Source organism: Micromesistius poutassou (assembly GCF_964030765.1).
Source record: "Micromesistius poutassou genome assembly, chromosome: 5".
Classification (NCBI taxonomy): Eukaryota; Metazoa; Chordata; class Actinopteri; order Gadiformes; family Gadidae; genus Micromesistius; species Micromesistius poutassou.
This window is the reverse complement of record NC_140275.1, coordinates 13,994,975-14,020,401: the sequence shown is the minus strand read 5'-3', so window position 1 is coordinate 14,020,401 and position 25,427 is coordinate 13,994,975. Positions and strand designations below refer to the sequence as shown.

The 25,427-nt window shown below is 44.7% G+C and overlaps 1 protein-coding gene across 1 annotated transcript in view; it reads right to left on the bottom strand.

Moving 5' to 3' along the window:
- Nucleotides 1–493: 493 nt before the first annotated feature.
- Nucleotides 494–25,427, bottom strand: part of cspg4ba (chondroitin sulfate proteoglycan 4ba) — a 26,885-nt gene continuing 1,951 nt past the window's right edge. Inside the window, exons 2-10 of the mRNA XM_084467551.1 lie at nt 22,044–22,207; nt 14,736–18,308; nt 13,810–14,283; nt 13,283–13,459; nt 10,402–10,600; nt 8,652–8,783; nt 4,747–4,919; nt 4,189–4,372; nt 494–4,087 (exon numbers count right to left, since the gene is read on the bottom strand). Coding sequence (XP_084323677.1) covers nt 2,028–4,087; nt 4,189–4,372; nt 4,747–4,919; nt 8,652–8,783; nt 10,402–10,600; nt 13,283–13,459; nt 13,810–14,283; nt 14,736–18,308; nt 22,044–22,207 — 7,136 coding nt within the window. The 3' untranslated portion in view covers nt 494–2,027. The remainder of the gene's footprint in view (nt 4,088–4,188; nt 4,373–4,746; nt 4,920–8,651; nt 8,784–10,401; nt 10,601–13,282; nt 13,460–13,809; nt 14,284–14,735; nt 18,309–22,043; nt 22,208–25,427) is intronic.

Below are 25,427 nucleotides of genomic sequence, written 5' to 3'. Positions count from 1 at the left end.
ACCTCCTCCACCCCCCTGCAGTCCCTCAGGTCCTCTGACAAGGACCAGCTGGCAATTCCCCACACTAGACTCAATACCCTTGGGGATAGGGCCCCTTCCATGGAGACTTTCAAAAAGTACACAAAAGCACACCTTTTCTCTGAGGCCTATGGCCTCTAACTCACGAACCCACCCAGCACCTTGTGCATTTGCACTCTCAATCACTCGCCTACACACACACCCTCACCTCCCACTCGTGAAGCGACCTTGAGTATCCTGAAAGGCGCTATATAAAATCAATTTATTATTATTATTATTAACATTAAATGAAAGGAAAATAACAAAGTGGAACAAAGATTTTAAATATGTCACACTTAGTGGTTTATTAAAAATATATGATTTAAATAAATATGGTCAATATAACACAAGGGTGCATCACAAAAACAAAATAGTGAAACACTTGGTTGCCAATTCCCTTAGTATAACTAGTATAAAGAATGGTATGAAACTTTGACCTACATCGTAAGCACACAGTGTCCTCCATGTTTATAGATCTAAATATTTGAAGTGGATTCATTTTTACAGTGTAGCAACCATTATTACAGTGTAGGAACATCTAGTACAGGCCTAGTAATTACAACTGCACAGACTTATTCACGTGGTCAAGTGGTTAACAGAAGCATTAGTCTTACGGTTGCGGGCAAAACAGGTAAGTCCCAAGACAGGTAACAGGCAATATATGACTTTGATTAATACAATGGGACATTTGACTTAACTAAATTTATCAGTAGTTATATACCTCTCAAACTTGAATGCAATTTAATATTGCATACAAACATGTCCTAATTTCTGTCAATTAAATGTGAGGCTGTATATTTGATTGTGTCCACTATGTCTAGTGATTGCATTCAATTCAGTCATCCAATACTATTGGTAACCCGGCCCAAATATATTCTCATGATTTAAATAAGCACCGATCACAATGCAAAACAAAAAGCATAAACTAAACTTTTCAGACCTAATTCTCAAAGGATGTGTTTACATGCACCTCAATAACCTTCCATGATTGAGGAAGTGACTGTGGCTGTGTCTCTAAGAATAAACACCATGTACAGTCCACAACGCTTAGACAAGGTTTTACATCATTTCAAATATACTGTATATGCTACACAAGGATATACAGTTGCAATATTGGTAACATGTTATGTGGTTCATACCAAAGCTTATCCTGTTTACTGATCACAAGGAAAGAAGAGTCATACCGGTACAATATGGTGTGATCCCTAAATCCATTGGAAACATAAAAAAAAAGGAGCTGTGTCGCCATTAAGCACCAACATAAAAAAGCGTACCAGTTAAAGGTGAGCATCAATCAAACATAGCCAACGGTTAAGGAACTGTTCCTTTTTGTTTGTGTAACCTAATGCAGTTTAAATAAAATACAATGAGCATTTTATAATCTACATTAATGCTGATGGGAACAAGTCACTTGCCATCATCCTTTGCAATGATACATGCACAAATGAAAACATATAATGACAAAATAACAAAATACCTGAGTTTTCACAATGCTGCGAATGGTAACAAAATTATACATGTAAAAAAATTTGCACAATCTAAAACATTTAGAAAATAATTATTTTCACCAGTGTCAGTCTAGGTATTCACAGTTTCAAGCTGTTTGTCCACATGTAATAGTCAAAAATCTTATCAGACATGCTCTTTAATATCTCATACGTTAAATTGTAAATTGTCCAGTTTTGTGGCCTACCACAAAAAAAAAAGTGGTAATGGTAATTCTCAAAAATAAAAAAACCCTGTGCTATTTACAATACTTGTTATGTTGAACAACTAACCTCACATCCAGGGGCATGAAGGTTACGTAAGAGTAATACGTAAGATATTCTGAAAGGAGCAGTGACACTGAGGACAAACTCAACATATGACAGTATAAGCTGGCTATTCTGTCTTAAGTTGTCCTCAAACAATCATTTACAACAATAAGTCTCTGGCCCATTATCCTTTGACATTGAGTGGTCGGTGGCAGATCATACCCAATACTGATTCCTCTGAAGACTTGGTGTTGTGGTTCTAATGAGTTGGGCAGTTGCTACCGGTGCAGCATTAGTCCAAGCATGTGAAGGTGCAGATGAATCAAGAGTGCCGTAGATGGACCCTTGGTTTAGTGCCAGCAACCTATCAATAACAGGGCTACTGGGGCAACTCGGGCTCAGCGGAGTGACCGTCACTGTGGGAACTGTTGAGCTCTTCTGAGGCTGGCCGTGATAGGTCTGCCTGGAGCCTAGCGGGATGGGCGAGGGAGGTGGCTTTGAGGTAACCGGCGTCTGCTTCCTCCGCTGGTGACGTCGAAGCAACAAGACCATCACCACAAAAAGGATGACCAGTAGGAGCAGGGCTAGGAGAGGTAGGATAACCAACAGTGGGTTGGACGTTTTCTGTGGATAGGACTCTACGCGGACCGGTGTGTTCCTGTAGGGAATCTCGGCCGTTTCCAGGGCAGGTTTCCCTAGAGTCGTAGTCCGGTTGGACGCAATCCCCCAGCGATTGCGTCCTTTGAACTTCTGCTGGTTCTTGCTGCTCGGTTGCATGGTGGAAAATAGAGTGTTCGCAAAGGCTGGCACAGCTGTTCCATTTTGAGAGGTCTGGTTTAACGTGCGAGGTACAAATATGGTCGTGGTTAGGATGGGTCTTTTTGTGGTGGAGAAAATTGTGGGATCATATGGCACCACGGTGAAGTGGAACTCCCCTTTAGCGGGCTGGATATTCGCCGCTTTTAAGACAAACACGAGGGAGTCATTGAGTTCTTGAATGCCAGTCATGTTGGCACTGAGCTCTAAAGACACCAGTCCCTGCCTCACATCCTCAAATGTAAATGTCTCCGCTAGTAAACCTCTCCCAGAGTTTTTCAGTTTTGTTCGAACCACCTTACCGTATTTTGGCTGGGAGATCACCTGAAAGAGTGGTTCGCTGTCACTTATATTAGCAAGCTCAGAAGCATCCAGGAAGGAAGTAGTCATGGTGACGGTGATGCCGTTAGGAATACTAACCCCGCTGCCAAATTGGATTAAAGGTGTGACAGTGATGTTGAGCACTTGATCGGTCAGATTGGCCTCAGAGGTGAAGGCAAAGAAATCAAAGCTGTCTTCTCCAGATAATAGAGATGTTGAACGGTAGAGCAACGTTCCGGCCTGTAAGTCCTCCTGGTCAAACTGAATAACCTCTTGACCATCCTTTAGAAGTTTCCCAAAATCTGGAGGTCTTGTGATTCTGTAGTGAATGGTGGTGTTTTTACCGTTGGTTGCAGCAGCCAGATTGACTTGGCTCAGTGAAACTGTAGTCTTACTTTGCTCCAGTTTCAAACCAGTGTTGTTGACCAAAGTAATTGTGATGGCTTTTACGTCAATGTTAAACAGTTTGTAGACTGGCTTATGGTGGCCATCGGTCACGCTGAAATAGAACACCCCTGAGGCAGAACTTCCATCATGGATGAAGTAAATGCTTCCATTGTCAATTTGGGCTTGAGTGAAGGCTGTGATTGTATCATTTAGACTTCCCTCAAGAGCTAGGTAGCCATTGTTAGGTTGACTTACCACAGAAAATTGGACCTCATCAGCAGGATTGTCCAAGTCTTCTACTCGAAGGTTCTTGGGCCCAAGTGCCACTTTATCCCCTTGTATCACTGTCAAGCTAGGGGCCTTGGTCTTCAGAACTGGTGGTTTGTCATTCACAGGTATTATCGTTATGTTGAACTGCTCCTCCACCACATCCTTGTCCTCCAGAGGGCGCTGTGCAGTCTTGCCCTTGGGATTGACCCATATGTCAAAGACGAAGAGGTCGTGCGTGCTCTCAGAGTTGTCATGCTTGTAGGTGATGCCGTATTTGTTGACAATGAACTGGGAAAAATTGGGTTTCTCCTTGGTGAGGTTTCTCTCGCCTACCAAAATGACACCATGTCGGGGTAGCGCTTTGACCTGGAACCAGACCTCGTGGGAGCCTCTCTCTGGGATCGGCAGCTTAGTCATGAGGTTAGAGGCATCCAGGTTGGACTTGTCAATGGCAACGCTTTCCCCCTCTGTTACCACAGCACCTTGGGTAATAAAAAACACAACACATGTTTTACATAAAGAAAACCTTGACTCATGAATCAATATTAAAACAATCAATACATTAACAAGAGCTCATGAATACCTGTGTTTGCAAGTAGGACTGTCTTTTGCTGAGCCCCGCGGTTTTCATAGGAAATGTCTATTTTGAAGGTCTGGGTGTCTAGAGACGCGGGCTGCGATGCCACGGAGAAGGTCATGGAGTCCATGGCTGCCCAGCCCACTGACTCCACTGGCGTCTGAATGTAGACAACCTCCCTCCTGTCCACCTGACGTACAAAAACAGGACAACCTCAAGAAATATATCACAGACTTACACTCAACTGAAAAGATATACAAGTCTTATAATAGATTCACATTAGTCAATGCAGCCATACAGGCATCTGGGTAGACTTCTTTATTATTTATAACATGGAAGTTTAGGGTTGATGGGCAGGCTTTTACACTTTAAGAACCCAATAAAATACGGTCTGGCAATTCCCCAAAGTCATACTTCTTATGTAACTGTGAACAAGACATGTTAAAGAACAACAAAATGTTAAAGTTTAACACCGGAAATGTATTTACATTTGGCAGATATTATCACATTTTCCATTAGTTTGTGAAAAATAAGATATTGTTTATTATTTGGTTATTCCTTTACCATGTCCTGTGTGAATGTGGAGAGATCCAGGCTGGAATTATCAGGCTGCACGGTCACCAGCCTCCCAAGTTTTGGACGACGAATCACATTGAAAGTGATAGTGCGGTTTGAGTGTTTGCTGTTGTCATTGGTCACTGCTTGCAAATGCTCTGTTGTGATTGGTGTTGAAGAGCCTGAATGTGAAGAACACAAAGGGGAAAGGGTCAGTTAAACCAACTAATAAAATGGAATTTGCTGCACCTTGACATATACTTTGGAAAACCACCAATAAACGTAACATCAAACCAGTTTAAGACTTTCTCTAACCTACTTTTATAATAAAGACCACTGAAAACCATCAAATGTATTTCGTAGTTTATTTAAGGGCCAATCCTGAACAGATTTTTCCATTTGTTTTAATGTCAAATGGCTTCCCTGAACACTGCCAAGTATTGTCGATGCTTTGAAGAAAACTTAAACCAACTTTTCCCTGTTGAAATGCAGAAATTGTTCTTAATCAAAATGAGGCCAATCAGTACTGTATAGACAGATGAGAGCCCTTTGAAGCCTTTGAACAAATTTTCGGTAAAAAAATACATCAAAGATATATGAATATCTCTATATAATACACACACAAAGATAATCAGGCAAAGTTAAATAGTATTCACAAAAAGGGAGCTCGCTTATGGGCACTGGCTCTAAATGTTCTGTTTTTAATAGAGAGGCAATGTTCCCGTAAGACAGACAGACAGACAGACGGACACAAAAGGACACGAAGCAGAAAAATGAAGTACAGAAAGCCCATTAGACAGTGACTCAGACAGATAGACAGAGAGACAGTATTTATGATCAATCTTTCATGGAGGCAACTGGAGTATATGGTGCTTATGCAGCTTTCAGAGGGATATTATAGAGCCATATACATCAGCCGGTGTCACACATGTTCACAATTAAAATCTGTAGTTTCTGGACTTACAGCTCTGCAGCCTGTGTAAGTGTTAAATATATTATGGTCATCCGCATTTCCTTCATATGAATAATTGTATGCAGGCTTGATGCTTCAGGGAACAAAGGGTCAAACCAGAAAGACGTGTTCCACTGAACCAACACAGTCTCATTCCGAGAATGTCAACTTCCGACTAGTGACAAAGGCACTTTAGTGTCAGTCACTGACGGGAAAGGTACCCTTCCACGTCATCTGCAGACGGAGAGGGGGTTCAATTTACTACAATGTAATGCCATCCCTGGCTATGTTTTTTTTCACGTTCAGAGCAGGTGCTCCATTCACTCCTGTATTAACCCGACTACGGCTCTAATAGACGTTGTGTGAGCATCTTTCCTATTGGATAGTTATTAGGATTTTTTAATGTGAAAATGGCGAAAAATGACATACTTTATAATAACATGGTTGCTATGACGGTTGCTATGGACGCTGAAACCAGAAGCTTGCGTGTTGTTTAAATCATGGCTATAAATGTTTGTCTTTGCTGATTATGTTATTTTATGTAACCGTGTAATGATGTTCTCTTATTAACGTGAAACCAGGAAGTTTTGACGAGTTTTCAGTAAGACTGTGTTGATTCTCGCCCACCCATCTTGAATTTAATAAACCATTTTTGTTGCTTCGAGGAGGTCTGGTGGTCTCTGTATATAATAAATTAATATATATAATAAATTAATATTAATATATATATAGTATAGTCTCACTCCGACGACGTCAGCTATCTATCTATCTATCTATCTATATATATATCTGACGTCGTCGGAGTGAGACTGTGTTGACTGAACATGATGGCAACCAACTGGTTGAATAAGTAAAAATAAAGTAAAAATAGGATTACCATCGCATTTCATTGTATTCACATTCATTCTCCAATTTAACTTTGGTTTCATTTCATTAAACACGTTATTATTAAGCATTGACTTTTATCCTGTAATTTAACTTTCCCTTGAACTGTACGTTTCCAAGAGAAAGGTCCTTTTCCTAAACTACGTATCTGTAAGTACAGTCTTTGTGCACATCAAGCTATTAAACGCTAGCCATTTATGAGAGACCAACCAGACGTCCCAGACGTTCTCCGTGACAAAGACACAGACTTTTACCCCCCATCAGTCACCTCACGCCACCCTCTGCCTAACATATAAACCTTTCATTGTCGGACAACCCTTCCCGCACACGCACACAGACAGTCCTGCCTGGCACAGTGGCACGGAGCGCTCATAAAGCCTCTACAGATGGTGGTGGAGGAGCTTCCATCCAGAGTTCACTCTGAACTCAGCAGTGTGTCTGTTGGCACTCCAGCCGCACCACCAGCCTGACCCCCGTCAAGGTTAACTCTACTTATAACTGTCCTGCCGACCCCCCAGCCCATACTGCCACTTCACTGTATCTAATCTATGGCAAAACTGTGTACCATCTGCCTATTTTTAACATTTGTTAAATGATTAAGTCCATCAAGTGGTACAAATGCATTAACATATTTTTAACATTTGTTAAATGATTAAGTCCATCAAGTGGTACAAATGCATAAGTCTGTTGAATGAAAATTTAAATGAGAGGGAATTCATTATTTAAAGGTCCCATGGCATGAAAATTTCACTTTATGCAGTTTTCTAACATTAATATGAGTTCCCCTAGCCTGCCTATGTTCCCCCAGTGGCTAGAAATCTCATTATGTGTAAAACGAGCACTAGATATCCTGCTCTGCCTTTGAAAAAATGATAGCTCAGACGAGCCGATTTGGAATTTGGCCCCATATGTCGTCATAAGGGGCCAGGTTACCTCCCCTTTCTCTGCTTTGCCCGCCCAGAGAATTTGGCCCGCCAATGAGACAATGTGTGTGTGTACAGACACTGTAACGCAAGTGTTGTACACTTCTTTGTAATTTGATAAATAACCCTAACCGTTCTGCTGTTGGTGTTATGGCGCATACCACGCAACACAATAACGCAAGCTTGCGTAAAGCTCTCATTTGGTGAAAAGACTAGACTGCGTCGGGTTCTCTGGCATTTCCGCAACGAGACTCGTAGTGGGGGTTATCTCGGCCATGGTTGAGGGATTGTTGACCACGATTGTTGCCCGGGATTGTCCGGCGGAGCCCCGCTGGGGCGGGCAGCAGGGCTCAGGCAAGAGACAATCCCGGGCAACGATCCCTTTCTCCTGCATTTCGCGGTTCAGTCTGTACTTAAGATTGACGTGGAAGTGGAAGAACCAGAGACGTCAGAGAACCCGACGCAGTCGTTTGAGATTCATAATATCATCCGAGGCGCACACAGCTTTTGGCCGTGAATATGACATGACATGAGTGGCAAGAGACAGACAGAGCGACACAGACATACACACACACAAAATACTGCGAATGACAGGGCAATGTGTTACTGCGGCCATCAGTGTGTTTTGGTTTAGACTGATTAACAGTTAACACATTCAGGACTGGGTCCTGTACACATACTCATGGTCAACTGATATATGGCAGATTTGTTATCCTCAAGTTGACAATGGCAATTTCATCTGAAATGATGTCCAACCTTCAGAAAGAATGAATGTATTCATAAGATATGTGCAGAGGCAACACCTACAGTTTCCAAGAATAAAGCCTTGACCAGGCGTGGGAAAGAGGAAGAAAAATGTCCTTCTGTCTGTTCAGAACATTCAGTTCAATCACCACAATGTGTCCTACTTTAAATTTGTATTTGACAGGTTTGAAGCATTTTGAAGTATAAGATGTAATATACATATATAGATACATTTTCTGGAAGATGAGATGGATCATCTTGTTATTTTAGGGGGCCCAGATACTCATCGACTCCCAACATATACCCCAAATCATTGTCTTTGATTCTTCGATTTGATTCACACGTTTGCGATCCCCTGTATCATTTCCCCTTTGGCCCCGATTGCTTAGCGGGGCGGGGCCGGGGCTCACCTGGGAACACCTTGAGGGCCTGGTTGGTCTCCAGGCTGAGGAGCAGAGCGCTGGCTGTGGTGCTGAAGATCTGCCGGGGGCTGAAGTTCAGGCCATCGTTCACCTGGAAGTTGAAGCCTCCGGACATGGCCCCTGGTTCCACCACAGAAATATGTCACAAAAAGCATAGTTAGCATATCTTCATCCACATACCTCCTCTCTGTGTGTGTGTGTGTGTGTGTGTGTGTGTGTGTGTGTGTGTGTGTGTGTGTGTGTGTGTGTGTGTGTGTGTGTGTTTTGAAGGTCTGTAGAGCTGCATGCAAGTTAGCATATCTTCATCCACATACCTCCTCTCTCTCTCTGTATATATATATATATATATATATATATATATATATATATATATATATATATATATATATGTGTGTGTGGGTGTGTGTGTGTGTGTGTGTGTGTTGAAGGTCTGTAGAGCTGCATGCAAGTTAGCATATCTTCATCCACATACCTCCTCTCTCTGTGTGTGTGTGTGTGTGTGTGTGTGTGTGTGTGTGTGTGTGTGTGTGTGTGTGTGTGTGTGTGTGTGTGTGTGTGTGTGTGTGTGTGTGTGTGTGTGTGTGTGTGTGTGTGTGTGTGTGTGTGTTGAAGGTCTGTAGAGCTGCATAGCCTACAGGTTGTTATCCGTTATTAGGGGTGCACGATAACAGAAATTATTACGTCATTCCGATAAGTCCTATATCATGACGAATAGCCCCGATAACATAGCCTATATAATTTCAGTGCCCCGCTCCCACTAACCCTAAATGAAAGGTCTTATCGTAACCCTAAAAGCACATCATACAATCAATTACAATACATGAGTTCACAGCTGCACGCGTATATAGAAAATGTTTATTTTTATTATTATGTTACACCTTTCCTGCTGTCGGCTCCCAGACCAAAGTCGAGAGCACAAGGGAGACGTTGATGTTCTCTCGGGGTAACACCCTTCCCTTTGACCGGCAGTGGGTCTGCTTATAGGTCGGAATGAAGCGGCCGCCGATTATTGAAAGGCTGTGTACTTTATTCTTAGTTTCACTAACTTTACAGTACACGTTTGCAGACACAACCGGACTCGTTCATTACTTCACTAAACTGACACACGCTACCGCTCGCTCTCCTCGCTCACCCACCCACACACTGCCATTCTCGCACGCACACACATATGCTAACTCTCGTAACACTTATTATTGACAACAGTCAGCTGAACATTATAGGGTCCCGTCCTTCCACTCCCTGTTTTCTCAGTTAAACACAGAAATCAACTACATTTGTCCCAGTGTTTGTTAGATGTGAAATGAAGCAAAAAAAGACGCTCTCTTTCTCCGGTAACGCAGCCGTTTGCGACGCCTTTCTTATTCTTCGTTTTGTCTATTTGTCTGTGACTCATGCTCTCATCTTTCATCGATCGATACGGATGTTGTTCACTAGCAGTAGCTCTTTGGTGTCCCTTTTACATCTAAACAGCATCTTCAAGTGGACATAAGAGGAATCACAAACCATCTTAATGGAACATTAAGATGAACGTTCTAAATATCTTTCCTCAGAGCAATTGCCCTTCATACAAATATAATAAATAATAATAATAAAATGATAATTAAAAAAAAGCTATACGTTCGAATTGTAATTTAAATTGTGCATCATCATTATTTATTATCTCTCCGTAGGTGTGGTCAGTTCTGGTGCGTGTCTCCTCTCCTCTAACGAAGGACTCTCTCCCCGGCCGTGTGTGTACCTCTGTGAACGAAGAGCAGCTGACCCTGCTCTATCAGGGCCTGGGTGAAGTTCAGCACTGGCCTCATGGGGGCGCTCTTCAGCGCCAGGTGACCGTTGCTGGGCGGAGTCACCATGAACGTCAGCTCCTCTGGGGGCGTGTCTTCGTCCTCAGCCCGCATATCCCCCGGTCTGATCTCAGTCACAGAGGACACCCACACCTGCACACACAGGGTTACAGTGTAAAGCAACATGGGTCACGTGTACAGTTTTTGGTGTCGTATTTTAAATATGAAATGTTACATAAGACAAGGCGGTTTCACACCGTGGTGAGGAGTATGCATCAAGCGTTTTGCCTGGTTGGTTTTGTGTTTCTCGTGCGGATGACTCCTGTGACGCTTGTGAGCACACCAAGAGCACACCAAGAGCACACCAAGACCACCAACCAACCCCCGTTCTTGAGTGGAACCCCCCTGCTGAGAGAGTGGGACTAACAACTGCTGTACTATGCTTTGTTATTAAGAGAAAAAGGTTTGTATGGTGATAGTGGATCTGAAGACACGATCAGTCATGGGTGCAAGAAAGACTTCCTCATTGATGTTTTAAATAAGCAAACATATTTTCCTCTGACCTATGCATAGATCACATGTTCCAAGCGCTTCAAAAAGGTCATATAGACCAAAAGTCATCCAATGCATTTCTTACCGATTCAAAACACAGCCCTGTAACCGCAACGGTCATATGTCATGTTATATGTCATGTTGTAGACCAGAGTAATAATTTCTACAAATGACTCCTCCATACCACTAAAGAAATGTTGACACAAGCTAATCACATTGCTGTGTATCAAGGCTCAAAATACAGTGGTTCAGGAGCCAACAGAGATGAAGGGCAGATAAGACACTCAGCTGGCTTCACTACCTCCAGCTGGTCTTGGTGTGCTCACAAGCGTCACAGGAGTCATCCGCACGAGAAACACAAAACCAACCAAGCAAAACGTTTGATGCATACTCCTCACCACAGTGTGAAACCGCCTTGTCTTATGTAACATTTCATATTTAAAATACAACACCAAAAACTGTACACGTTTGTGGAGAATATTTCTTGTTCATTTTTGCCGTTCAAACGTTTCAAGCGGAGAGGCAATATTCATCCAAGAAGGGTTTTTGATTACATTAAAATGCACATAATCCCTCTTTAAATTCTAGCAGTGTAGGGACAAAAGATGTCTGGTTATCAATTTCTTCAGGTTGGACTCGGCTCAATTGCCCTGGAATAGACATCGATTGGACCTTTCTATTTTTCTATTAGCCCCTTCATTCTTCAATAACCACATGGAAAACCAGACACTTAATATATTTGTCCATGTGCGTGTGCGTGTGTAAGCATCATGCAATTGCATTTAACAGTATGCCTCAAAGGTCTGTGGTCATACATAAACAAGGGTCTGTGAGTTTGTGTGTTTGTGTATGCGTGTGCTTGTTTATGTGTGTGTGCTTGTTTATGTGTGCGGTGTGCTTATTTGTGTGTGTGCGAGCGTGTGAACATGTGCATGCGTGTGTTTATCGGTCTAGCGGGAACTGTGCCACACGTCCAGTAATGAGCCACTTCACAGGATGTCGCCGTGGGATGTCATCACTGAGTCACCACTTTTTCAAAGCGAGAAAACATGACACACATCTCCACCAATGCTGCTTCCAACACGCCCTGCCGAACGCTGTGGGATGCTAGTGTCATAACGGCCCTGGCTTATAGGTGTCAAAGGAAATGGCAGCAGTGTATAAAAAAACACACGTTTCAAATTAACAGAAGAAAATGTAGGCCTAAGCGTTAGTTATGTGGTTTCTACAAACACACCTAGTACAGATAAGTCGAGTACATATCGCAGAGCAAGACCGCCACCTTGTGGACAGAAGGGGTATAGTAAACTGGCTCGTGGGTTTAAATAATTAATTCATTTTACGTGATTGTCTCACAAAAAAAAATGTTCTGGTTAATTGGAGAGTTTACTCTGCTGCTGTTGTTGTTTTTGTAACGAAAGCCCTTAGAGCATGTAGATTTCATTTTAGCAGAACATCTGCTTAAGTCACATTCTGTCACTCAATGCATACATGCCGACTCTTATCGATCAAGACAGACAGACAGACAGACAGACAGACAGATGGTCAACATATTCCAATGCAATTTTCAAGTGAATGCTGTCTGTTAATATTAGAATACAGATACTATATCCTAATATTAGCATATAACATTCAGAGAAAGGTGCTCAAAACAAAAGGCAAGTATGGCATTACTGCCACAATGTCGTAATGTGCCTATTTATATTCATATCAGAATATAGCCCTTGGCTGAATGAATACCAAACATGAGATGAAAGAATAAATACAAACTTTAATGTAGGCTACCCTTGACTTACAATGGCATTTGTTGTTACATAAGTACATGTAAATGTCAGGGCAAAATGAAGTCGTCAACTTGCTTGCTGCACAGCGAAGCCCCTGCCGAGCCCCTTGCGCCTGCATAGCTGACATTCTTTCCACCAGCCAGCCAGTCAATCAGCTGGTCGGTCAGTCAGTCAACTGGGCTGCCTCTCAGCCAGCCAATCAACTAGTCAGTAAACGTGGCTGCCTGTCAGCTGGCCACCTATCCAGCCAGCCATCCAGTAATTTCATCCAGTCAACCATCCAGCTAGTTAGTCAGTCAGCAGGCCCCCAGAAAACCAGACAGCCAGCCAACCAACCAACCAACCAACCAACCAGCAAGCCTTACAAAGTTTCCTAAACTAAACTTTGAGTGTGAGTTGTTAGGATCTGGTGGGGGTTCAAGACGGGCATGTGCAACAAGAAAAGGAAGTATGCCCGGAAAGAAATGGTTTATATATAGACGCAGCATCGCCCACTCACCCTCAGGACCCTGTTAGCAGTGATGATGGGCGCCTCATCATTGACAGCTGAAACCTGGATGTGCACCGTGCTGGGCAGGCTCTGCTTCCTCAGGACAGTGTCGTTGGCCGTGACTGTGAAGCTGTCCTCCAGGGACTCGCTGCCGTCGTGGACATAGTAGATGAACTCGTGCTCAACCTGTGGACATGAAATACAAAGATGGCATTTCAGTAACAATGAACTAAAATATAACCAAGAGTTCTGATTGATCCAATTGAAAATCACATACTTTTGCATTCATGTACAAAATATGGAATTATGAAATGTCAATATGAAGAAGAAAAAAAAAGACATGCATCCAATCATATCTTTTCCATTTTTTATGTTTTTTGATAGCTTTTAAGTAATAACAAGGTTCAGTTGTGATGAATTCAATCTAATCGTAACCTTTTGCATTCATATACAACATATGAAAAAATAACTCAATGATTTATTTTCCCATGTCTCATGTTCTTTTGATAGCGTTGAAGGTGTGAACGACGTCCTACCTGCCGCCGGGTGAAGGAGGTGATGGGCACCCCCGGGGCGCGGGAGTGCTCAACGTGACCGTGCAGCGGCGGCGCCGTCACACTGAACAGGAAGTTGATTCCCGAGAAGTGCCTGTTAGTGACCCTGAGCACCTCCGGAGTCAGGGCCTTGGAGCCGCCCTCGTTCAGCGTGACGTTGGCCACCCGCAGGGGGATGAGGCGAGGGACGATGTCCAGAGACACCCTGATGCCGGTGACCTCCGTGACGCCGTTGGTGACGTCGAGGACGAACGCGTCGTTGACCTGGTCGGGTTCCGCCTGCATGTACTGAACGTTCCCCGCGTTGACGTCCTCCTGGGAGAAGGCCACCACCGGGGACCGCCTGGTTCCCACGTAGCGCTCCTCGGACTGCTCAAAGCGCCGCAGGAAGCCGTGCGCCGGCGGCTCCCTTACTGTGAACACGATCTCCGCTGGGGAGTTGTCCTCGTGAGTGACCTGCAGTGTTTGGGCAAGGCAACTTTAATTATATATATATATATATATATATATATATATATATATATATATATACACACACATACATACATCGCACTTTTCACACACAAGGCAGACTCAAAGTGCTTCACATAGAAACATTATGATGAAAGAAAATAGATAAGTAAAAGAAAACAAAAGCAAAGTTAAAAAATGCATTGTAGAAAGTGCAATGCATTTAAGATTTAGCAGAAAGCTAAAGCAAATAAACAATAAAATGAACAAAATAAAATAGAGAAAATAAAGGCAAAGTTTAAAAATGAATGTGCATTGTATTCAAGATTTAGCAGAAAGCTAAAGTCTAGAATAATGTTTGTGATAAAAAAATAGGTTCTAAATTCACATTTTGGGGAATATCGAGTAAATAAACATAGCTAATGAATCTAGAATGACATTCCGTTAACACTTCTCACCTCAAGTTTAGTCTCGTCAATTTTAACCGGCTTGCCCTCTTCCACCAGCAACAGGTTGTGGTTCTGCAGAATGGGGGGCCTCTGGTGGCTCTCCAGGTAAACCTTGACATGGACCCTTGCCGCTACGGTCAGACCTTTAGATTGCACTGTCAAGTTGAAAGAGTCTGCCACGTGTCCGCTGTCATTGTGACGATAGGAGATGAAGCCGTTCTTCAGATCCTGCAGTGTAAACGACGCCGCTTTGGTCTCCTTCTGATAGAGTCCTCCGTATTTCGGGGCCTGCTGAAGACCGAAGACCACCTCCGAATCATCCCTGATGTCCAGGTTTGAAACGACGCTGAAGTTACCGGCGGAAAACATCACTGAGTGGCCCTTCTGAACCAAGAGGCCGGTGTTGTTGGCTACTTTCAGGAAAGGGTCGTGGGCGTTGATGTCCAGCAGGCTGGAGACAAAGTGTTTCCCGTCCGACACAAAGAGCACGAAGCGCCCGGTGCTAACGCCCTTGTGGACGAACAACACGCGTTTCTCCACCAGATCCCGCTGGTGGAACTGGAAGAGGCGATGGGAGGTGTCGTTGGCCAGGACCAGGTCTCCCATCGGGATCCCGCGGCGGGTGTAGAGCAACTGGCCGTCGTCAAAGTCTGAGTCGGCGTCGTGATAACAGAGGTCCTCGGCGGTGAGCAGCCTCTGGCCCTCTCTCACCACGTTGAAAACTTTATCGATAACCCGGACAGGCTTTTGGTCGTTGACCATCTGGATGGATATGTTGAACGTGCCCGCTTTGGAGCCGATCTCATCCTCTGCAACGGAAGATTTGAACTCTGAGCTGGTGGAAGCTATGAAGGTGAAGCCGTCCTGCGTCGCCTCACTGTCGTCCTGGATGTACATTATACGCTCCTCTAAAATGTCCTGGTTACTGAATGTGATGATGTTGTTGTAGCTAGCGTTGGAGTTCGACTGACTTATACGGGCTAGTTTTCCGTATTTCGGACTATCGGTGACAGTGTAGTAAATATCCTTTGTACTCAATGTCTCCGCAAACAACTGATCCTTTGTGATCAATTTACTTTCTCCTTCCAAAAGGGACAGTCCATTATTCTTCATGAAAACATTATTGATGTCTGCTTTAATAGATATGTTATAATCGAAGCTCTGGGACTGTGCGTGTTTTGAAAAGACGAGAAACCTAAAGCTGTCATTGGTGTCTTCGTATGGCCTGTCAACCAGCTCATAACGTACTTGCAGGTCTGTCACGTTCCTCTGGCTGAACGTGGCGTTCTTCCTCAAGGCTGTGTTGTGAAACAGCAGCTTTCCTTTCTTCGGCGTGCTGAGGACCCTATAGTACAGCTCTTCCTCTGCCAGGGCCACGCCTTCAGCCGTGGCGTACAATCGCGCCGAATCCAAAGTGACCTTTCTTACTTTATCCATAGCCGCCATTACATTCCTCACCAGGTTGAACCGAACCCACTTCACCGTGATGGGGAACAGCAGCTCGGTGGTGGCCCTCCCGGCGATGGTGACCTTGCACTTGAAGTAATCTGTTGCAGCCGAAGTTTGGATCTCCCTGAAGGTGCTGAGATACCTGAGGCGCTCTTTCTCCAGGAGCCTCTGGGTGAACGAGTCGGTGGACCTCCACTCGCCGCTGGAGTGCAGCCTCTGCAGCTCTCCGTACTTGGGGGGTTCCACGGCGTCGTAGCGGATGTCCACGGCCTGCTTCACGGCGTTGGTCTGCACGGCCAACTGCTTGGATCCGATCGCGGCGTGTTCTCCCTGGTTGATTTCAAGGCCCGTGTTGTTGGCGATCTTGTACTCCAGTGCGACGGCCATGACCCTCAGGACCACCGTGTTGCTGACTCTCTCTCCGTCGCTGACTCTAAACACTATCCTCGAGTTCCTCACCCCTCTGTGGACGTAGTACAGCTTCAGTTCCGCCAAGTCTGTGTAGGAGAATGACGTCACTGCTGAGCCCGGGTCGGTCTCGATTTCCAAATAGCCGGCATCTGCGTTCAGGTTTCCCAACACGGAGAAGACAAGGTCGGTGGAGTTGCTGTCAACGTCGGAAGCTTTCAAAACATCTGTGGTCAAGTGTTTCCTTGAGTTTTCCAAGAGAACAAAGAGATTTCCTTCAGGCAGACTCAGTTCAGGAGCGTCGTTGGTCGGGGTTACAGTCAAATTGTACCGATACAATTTACCCCCCTTCAGGTAATTGGGAACTGGCTTCCTACTGCTTGAAAAAATGGAAAACATGAAGAAGTCCTCAGGGTCTTCTGAACCTCCATGGATATACATGACACGTTCGTGCCAAAGGTCCAGCATGCTAAAGGAGTTCTCCTCCTGGTCTTGGTCAACATCCAGCCTTATCTGACCATGGGTTGGTTGCTCTTGTATTTTGAACATAATCTGAGACTGACGAATCCCAAGGCTTTTGAAGTCCAGGTTAATCTTGATGTGTTTCGACTCAAGTGAAGCCCTGCCTCCTTCTGGAACCACAAGGTTTTTCAGGAGCACAAAGTTGGAACCGTACCGTTTGTCCAACCCTCTTGCAAGAGTAGACATGGGGAGTGCTGGCCTTGGTGTTACCGAAGGAAGTCGGACATTAGAGACTGTGGTTGGTCTCATCGTGGTCAACGGTTCCGGTTCTTTCTCTGGCTCACAGCCAACTGATATATCCTTGGTAACGATAGCCATGGACAGACCGATCTTGAGGCCATTGACTTTGACATCCTTTAAACATCCCTTTAAGGATCCTCCTCGCACACGTTTCCCCGACACAGAGAGCAGGCCCACCTTCCTGACCTCTGCTCTGGTGCTGTCATCAATCCCCCCGACAAACAGCGACCCCTTCAGCTGAAGTCCCTTTAAGCGGGATCCAATGTTGGTTTTCACCACCTCTTCGTCCACAGTAAGCTGGAGGCTTTTAGCGTTCAAGTACAACTTAACCAAATGCCATTTTCTATCATTGACCAAAGTCAGCGAGCGAACTTCGGTCTTGGTGCCGCCTTTACCAACCATGGCCACCGGCGCACCGTCCTGAATCTCCACGGCAACAAAATCTCCTCCGCGGGCCGAGCTGTACAGCACGATGCCCTCGGCGGCGGCCGTGTGCACAACACACTCAAACAGCCCCTCCTGCTGGGCACTCCAAGGGGGCAGAGAGACGTAGGCCTTGGAGCTGAAGAGGCTGACCGGGTCCTCCTCCGTGGCAAAGAACTGGGGGCTGCACCCGAGGGACACCTCGTGGACACTCTTGATCCCAGTGAGAGGCCTCAGCGACGACAGCAGGTCGTGCTCGTTGAAGACCACCTCGTCCACGCATCCACGGAATCCCGGCAGGTCGCCGGGAAGGTAGAGTTTGTCGAGACCCCCCGAGCCGCCGACGAAGAGACCGTCGTCCGTGTCGAGGTCGTGTCGGGGCCCGGGCATCTTGAGAAAGGTGCGGGAGTTCTTGTCCACAGTCAGAGTGACGTTGCTTTGCTCCTGGTGGACCTCTACCGAGTGCCAGGCCAGGTCATTGAGCTGAGTGCCTCTCTCCGAGTTCAGCAGTCGCTCCCCTGAACCCAGCTCCAGTTTGACCTGAGGAGAGACGTAAAAACCAAAGTTCAAGGCAGGGATACAAAAATGATATAACAATAAAAAATATTTGTTGTAATAGCATTACATTTTTGTTGAAAAACTTTTTTTTTGTTATAAAAAAAAATAACAATAACAACCTATAACTAGGTCCAAAGTGAAAAAAGAAATTGAATTTCAGAACTTCAAATATGTACTTTGCACAATCCACCAGCCATCGAGGAAAACAGTGATTATGTCAACAATCATCTTGTGAATCCCAAGCGAGAAGAGGAAGTACTTGCATCGTAGACCTGTTATATCCTATGCCGTCACCAGTTGTTGCAACAGTGAGCACTGTTTTCCCAAAGCCGGAAGAACACTTATATTACTATAATCACTTAGCCTTTGGCTCTGCCCTTTGAGCATCGCGTCACCATCTCAGACCACTGCTTCATTTAGGTAACACACTTGTCAGGGCTTGTACACGCTGAGGCCCAGCTATTCATGCACAGCTTTGGGGGCAGCCATGATTATCTCTGACTCACTGGGATTGAGACCACAAGCCCAGTGATAACTTGCGGTACTCCAAAAAAACAACTTGAAACTCTGATCTGTGTCAGTTTCAGTAACAATGATGAGTGGTTCTCCCCTCATGTGCACCCAAGTGCATTGATACAGCCAGTGCAATTCACTCCCACTCGGTCTAAATGGAGCCGAAGTGGGGTCAAAAGGAAGGCTGCATGTGATGCACCGGGCAATAAATAGAATAATTAATAAATAATGCATTCATGCAAGTCTGCACAGCCTATCTTTCTATTCCTCATGCTGGTTCTGAAGGGCGAAATCCATTGTCAAATAGCTCCCAACTCTGTAATCTTTGCAATTTTTTCCAGGAACACTCAATTTCTGAAAAACCTGGAAAGAATTTTAAATGATATGGAAAAGGAAAGATTCAGAAACAGCAGTCGCCATTCAATTCATAGGAGCTGACAACCATACATTGCAAGTCCTGGAAGGGGAGACCCATACCAAATGCATCACTGTAATCCGCTCATTCAAGTGCAAGTTGCCTCATCTAATTATGAGCTGATGTCCCGGCTGTGACAAGGAATAGGCGGTAAGGTGTGCCCTAAGATTGAGCCGGATCATCTGTCATCTTGTGTCATCGTGATTGCTGAAATCTGCTGTCAGATTGTTAGTGTCTATGCCCGTGTGTACAGTGTTACATGTTACATGTTGGAGCACAGCAACTCATGTTGTGTGTTGATGCTGTAACACAGAATATGCATGCATGCATGCATGCATGTATTTCATTAATACACAGGATCAGATGTTATAATCCCTTGTGCCAAAATCCAAGGAAAACACATTAAGAAGCCGCTGCCCAAACTAAACTTGCAAGCATGCTGGCAACTAAGCTACCAACCAATAGTGAAAAACACAAGACAAATGGCCCATCTAACAGCAGAATGCAGTATGCAGCATGTCATTGGGGTTATCAAGTGGGCACCCTCTTTCACCAATGTTTTGTTAGTTAGGCCCACGACACCACCATTTGCTGATTAAGATTCACCTTAATTTCCCAGGCTCCTCCACTACTTAGCTGCCCGGCTCTGTGCCTGCCTCTAAGTGGTCTAGCCGTTTCCCCCTGATGTACAAAGTTAATTTGCCTACCCTCTTTACTAGCTGCTTACTAACTGCCAAACATTTCAATACCTGGTTGTGACGCCACGTATACCGCCCCTGGGAGAGACTGACCTTGCATCCTGATAGGATATGGCGGAGGCTGCACACACAAGAACATAGTGTACATGTCTCATCCTCACCAAACCATTGATTTAAGTTCTGGGGAGATGGGAGAACATCATACGTAGCACCTATTATAAATCTGATCCTGCTAGCCTCCATGCTCCATAGATCTCTCCATTTTATCTTCTTCTTCTCCACTCCCTCCCAGTTCACCCACTGCCCTTGTTTTGCCTGCGACACTGCCTCAGTACATCTTACAGTCTCCTCCTGTCTATGTATTTCTTCCACTACCATTTTCCTCTTTTCTCCTGCAGCAGCTTTACCCCACAAGGGTTTTCCCACCCTTGTGGGGTAAAGGGTGTCCCACCCTAAACCGTCCCACCCATGCTGAATATGGCCCATGATATCCCTATGCCTAAGCGCTGATTGAGCTTGCTGAACCGCTTGTTTTGGTTTCCATTTCCTCCCAGCGTTAAATGTGGGTGCAACCCTCCTCAGCACTGGGTCCTTGGACTGAGGAAGAGTAAGTAAAACCAATCCACCTTAACGCACTTAAATTCTTCTGTCAGACTAGATATTGGCAACTCTACAATGCCCTTCCCATACAAGGCTACGCAGCTTAGGCAGCGTGGGACTCAGAGCCATTTTCTGACAAAAGAGAGAGAGATTTTTTTCCATCCTTTCTACCTTTGACAGAGGAACTTCATAAACTGTCAATGGCCACATTAGCTGAGGCAATCAACCAAATTGCAGACACCACACCTTAAGCTTACCTGGCAGCCCTGACTATTTTTGCAATACCTTGTCTAGTTTCCTGTCTCAAGTCTTCAACCTGTGACTTATCACTGAGGCTTGCATTATACCACCTTCCCAGACTCTTCACTGGCTTCTCCAGAACTGTGGGCATCACCTCTTCATTTATAGCAAACTTCTTATCTACTAACGTCTCTTTAACGATTGAGAGACTCCTAGACTTACTTGGCTTCACCTTTATTCTAGCCCATTGCAGATTGCTATTTAACTTATCCAGCAACCGAACCTGCTGGTGCATGTAGCGGTTGACGTCATGGTTGTCATGTCTTCCATAAAGGCCCTAATCGGGGGGAGGCGTGGCCCTCCCTGCAACCTCTCCCCACCCACTACCCACTTTGAAGCCCTAATAATGACCTCCATTGCCATTGTAAAAGCGAGTGGGGGGATTGTACATCCCGCCATGATTCCTATCTCGAGCTGTTGCCACCCTGTGGTGTACTCTGCCGTAGTAAAACAAAGTTGATGTATGTGTATATATGTATGTGTCGCTCACTCTCAATCTCTCTCACACTTACACGCACATGTCTCTCCATCTATACTCCAGCCTCAACACACACCATGAGTTGTTGTGCTCCAAGATGCATACTGTACACACAGGCAGAACACCAAACAAGAAGCAGCACCTCCAGGTATCTTCTGACAGCAGATTTCAGCGATCAGGATGACACGATGATGACACGACGCGACGACAAGATGACAGATGATCCGGCTCAATCTTAGCGCACACCTTACCGCCTGTTCCTTGTCACAGCCGGGACATCAGCTCATAATTAGATGAGGCAACTTGCACTTGAATGAGCGGATTACAGTGATGCATTTGGTACAGGTCTCCCCATCCAGGAATTTTGATATATGCCCTACAGCTCCTAGAAATTGAATGGCTACATTTACATTTAGGGCATTTAGCAGACGCTTTTTATCTAAAACGACTTACAATGGCTAGTGCTGTTTCTATATATATGCGCGTCTGTGTGTGCGCACGCTTGTGCATGTGTGCGTGCGTGCGTAAGGCTATGCATCTATGTTCATGTGTGTGCATTCAGACAGACAGACAGACAGACAGACAGACAGACATACATACATACATACCGGTATGCGTGTGTGTGCACATCTGTGCGCCGCGCGCGTGTGTGCATGTGTGTGCGTGTGCGTGGCGAGACTATACTGATGCGCCCGGGCTACAGATGTACCGACCTGCAGGCGCCCGGCGTGGAGCTCCAGCAGGAGGTGGTCTGTGCGGCCGGCGGCGAGGAACAGCAGGCCCGCAGTGCTGGAGGTCCGGAAACGAACGCGGAGCACGTTCCGCTCGGATGACTCTGCCGCCTTGAGATGGACGAAGCCATCCCCGTAGAAGGAGGCTGGAGGAGGGAGGGGCGGAGGAAAGAAAGTAAGAATATATCTGGTTCAATTCTACGTTTTAAGATTTTGACTTTTGTGTCTGGACGGAGATTGATTCCACGGTGGGCTTTGACAGAGGAGGTTTCCCTGTGGAGCAGGGGGGAGCTCTGTGGGAATCGGTAAAGTGTGGCGCTATAGGTGGATGAGCTGGGGGGGGGACGATAAAGCCAAGTGCCCGCGTCTTCATGTATGGTGGTCTTAATATAGCACACATGACATTTAGACTGGGGTAAGCTGGGTTAATTATCATGCTGGTTGCTTATGTAAAAGCACACACACAGGCGCACACACACACACACACACCTCTATATGGGACATCATGAATACATTAATGTATTGTTTGTTTGAGAAAGTGTTCCAGTTATGTATTTTATCATCTTGGGTCTCTTGGATTCTACATGAGTCTGTTCCTTGATGGCTTCAATATCAGATGACTTGTAAAAAGAAAATACCAAAATCCATACATTCATCACATATAGATGAGAGCGAGACACTACAAATTGTTCTGGTTTCCAGGAAAAGACTTGTTAACATGAGCGTGTTAACATGAATGAAAGCAGTGTTCTGCGGGTTGTTTTCCCCCCCATTAATGGTAAACCATCTGACTCCATATGCTGAGGATGTGGATTAGAGGGAAGGGGACAGGTTCGGACCTGCCCTACCCGGGACAGGAACCCTCAGCCTGCACATGAAAGGCTCTGGCGTCCCCACATTGTCTCAGAGACATAGCATCCAGATAGCACACGGTGGCCAGACCCAGCTGTTTCTTCTAGCTCGCCTCCTCGCCAGGGCGCATCGCCCTGTAATCTGGACGGATACGCTCCACAGCTTTCTCATCGCCAGCCACCATCGCCCACACATCACGGGTTCAGAAGGTCTTGTTTAATGGGCCTGGTTCTCCACTGTTTCTTTAACAGGTTCACTCTTTCTCTCTGGATAACTATGTACACACACTCCAGTTCTCGTGTATTGCTGGTGGCTGATTCCAGTTCTAATGTGGCCTATTGCTGAGAACTGAAGTGCAAGCACAGCGTACTGGAATGGGAAGATATATACTAAAATCATTCAATGACTTTAAATCCGAAGATGCTTTGCTCTGCTCTTTCTACCTTGTTTCTGTAGACTCCTCCTAATGTACCTTTATTTGTCTCCTTTATAAATGACAAGGTCAACTATACAATGCTGTTGTCAATAAAGACTAGTCATAGATGGCACAGTTCTTGTAAACAACTTATCAAAAAAAAGCAGTCATAACCAAGTCTCAGTGAGTATCTTGGTGAGAAGGAAATTGAGGATGCTATTATTCTGCAGTATACATTTTTGATAGGTTTTTTTTAAGATTCTGTAGGCATGGTATTATGATCACATTTCATGTGTTAATCTCAGTATGTAGCAGGCAGCGGACACTTCATTTCCACAGCAACAGTGAATTAGGTATGCCTGACTGCTACCAGGACAAATGGAAAATGTGGTCACAATAAAGTGGGTTAATGCATTTGATCACCGAACAGGGGTTTATGTACTAATGGGACATGACATTACTTTACTTAACCCATAATTGATGTACTGAGTCCCACCGACCACCAGAATGAAACCACCAACCAATGAAACCTCTGGCCTTTAACAAATTTACTATCCTATACTCAATAGCTCATTACAGACACCAAACAAAAGCTTCATTCTTCAAAGACTATAAGAGGTTATGGGAATATAAACTGATGGATACTACCCCATTGACACTAACTAGGATAACCACTAGGCTATAACAATAGATGAAAATTAATGCTGATACAATTAATCGATTAGATAGGCAGAAAATTAATTGATCACTTTGATCAATTAATCATTCATCATTCATCCTATAAAAACACCAAAAAGCAGCTTTTTGGAATTTGGTATTAAGTAATTTCTTTGCTATCTTGCTGTTTCAGATCAATATGACATTAATACTTTAGTTTGTCTTGGCCGCTCATCGCCAGACATAAGAGTGAGCAGACATCACATTGAGTTCTGGTAACTTGTTGGCTTTTTATTACTCATCATTTATATTATAGTTTGCCTAAAGTGTTTAATGGACAGAAATTGCTGCCATGAATGACCCTAATCTTGGCCTATGTAAGCCTCCAACAGTTGCAGACGCAATTGTGATGGTAGCCATCAGAGAGCAATGAGTGGATAACAAACGCATCGGGATAGCTCCAGGCTGCTTGAACCCTTGGTGCATTATTCCAGGGAACTGGCGGTGACTCAGAGGGACTGAATTATTACAGTGTTTGTCCTTACACACACACACATCAGAATTATAGAACATATTCCTAAGAGAAACTGCCAAACAACATTTTTCTCTGGATGGGGTTATCACATTGTGTAATATAATTTGAAGGTAATAGTTATGATTAAACACTGTTTGATCCATGTGTGCGATTGTGGTGTACAATCATCTTTTTTTCATTGATAGATGAACAGAGAGGGTATTTCCAAGAGATACAGCCTGCGAGGTGGGTGGACTTCTTGAAGAGCAGTTAAAACAGCAATCACAAATATGTTGAGTGATTTGCCCCAAGGCCGATTTTATATGGAGAGAAAAAACTATCTTGTGCCAGTAAATCACCTCAGGAATTATTACAAGCCTTTGCAGAAGAAGCTTAATAAGTAATTATTGACAGATAACATGTTAGACCACCCTTCACACAGTATTTAATGTTTCCTGTATATTCTTTATCACAGCATAAGCAGTAAATGTATACTTTTCAACAGGTTCAAGTAAAAAGACCCAAGGAGACCAATCAATCACTAGGATCCACAAGACCTGCCAAGCATTGTTTTGACTCCAAAGAACTCTGCAGACATCTGTATCCTGACATCTCCTAAGTGCACAAAGATTTGAGACTTGCATTTTAAGTACGTCAATGAGAGAGCGTGGTGACGAATCCCTCTCCTCAAAGTCATTCATGTGCACTTAGCAGAAACAGAGGGTGTTGTGCCCACTGTCTTTCATTTACGCCTCTGTGTGGGCTGGGACACCCAGGACAAGGACATAGTTAGATAGCATCCACAAGGATTCCTTTCCAGAGAACAAAACCGGTGACCCCCCCCCCCCCCCCCCCCTCTGAGCAAATGCCTGCATGTTGTGTTAAAAGAGGGGGTAATCCCTGTTATTTCCCTGCTTCTGAAGCGCGT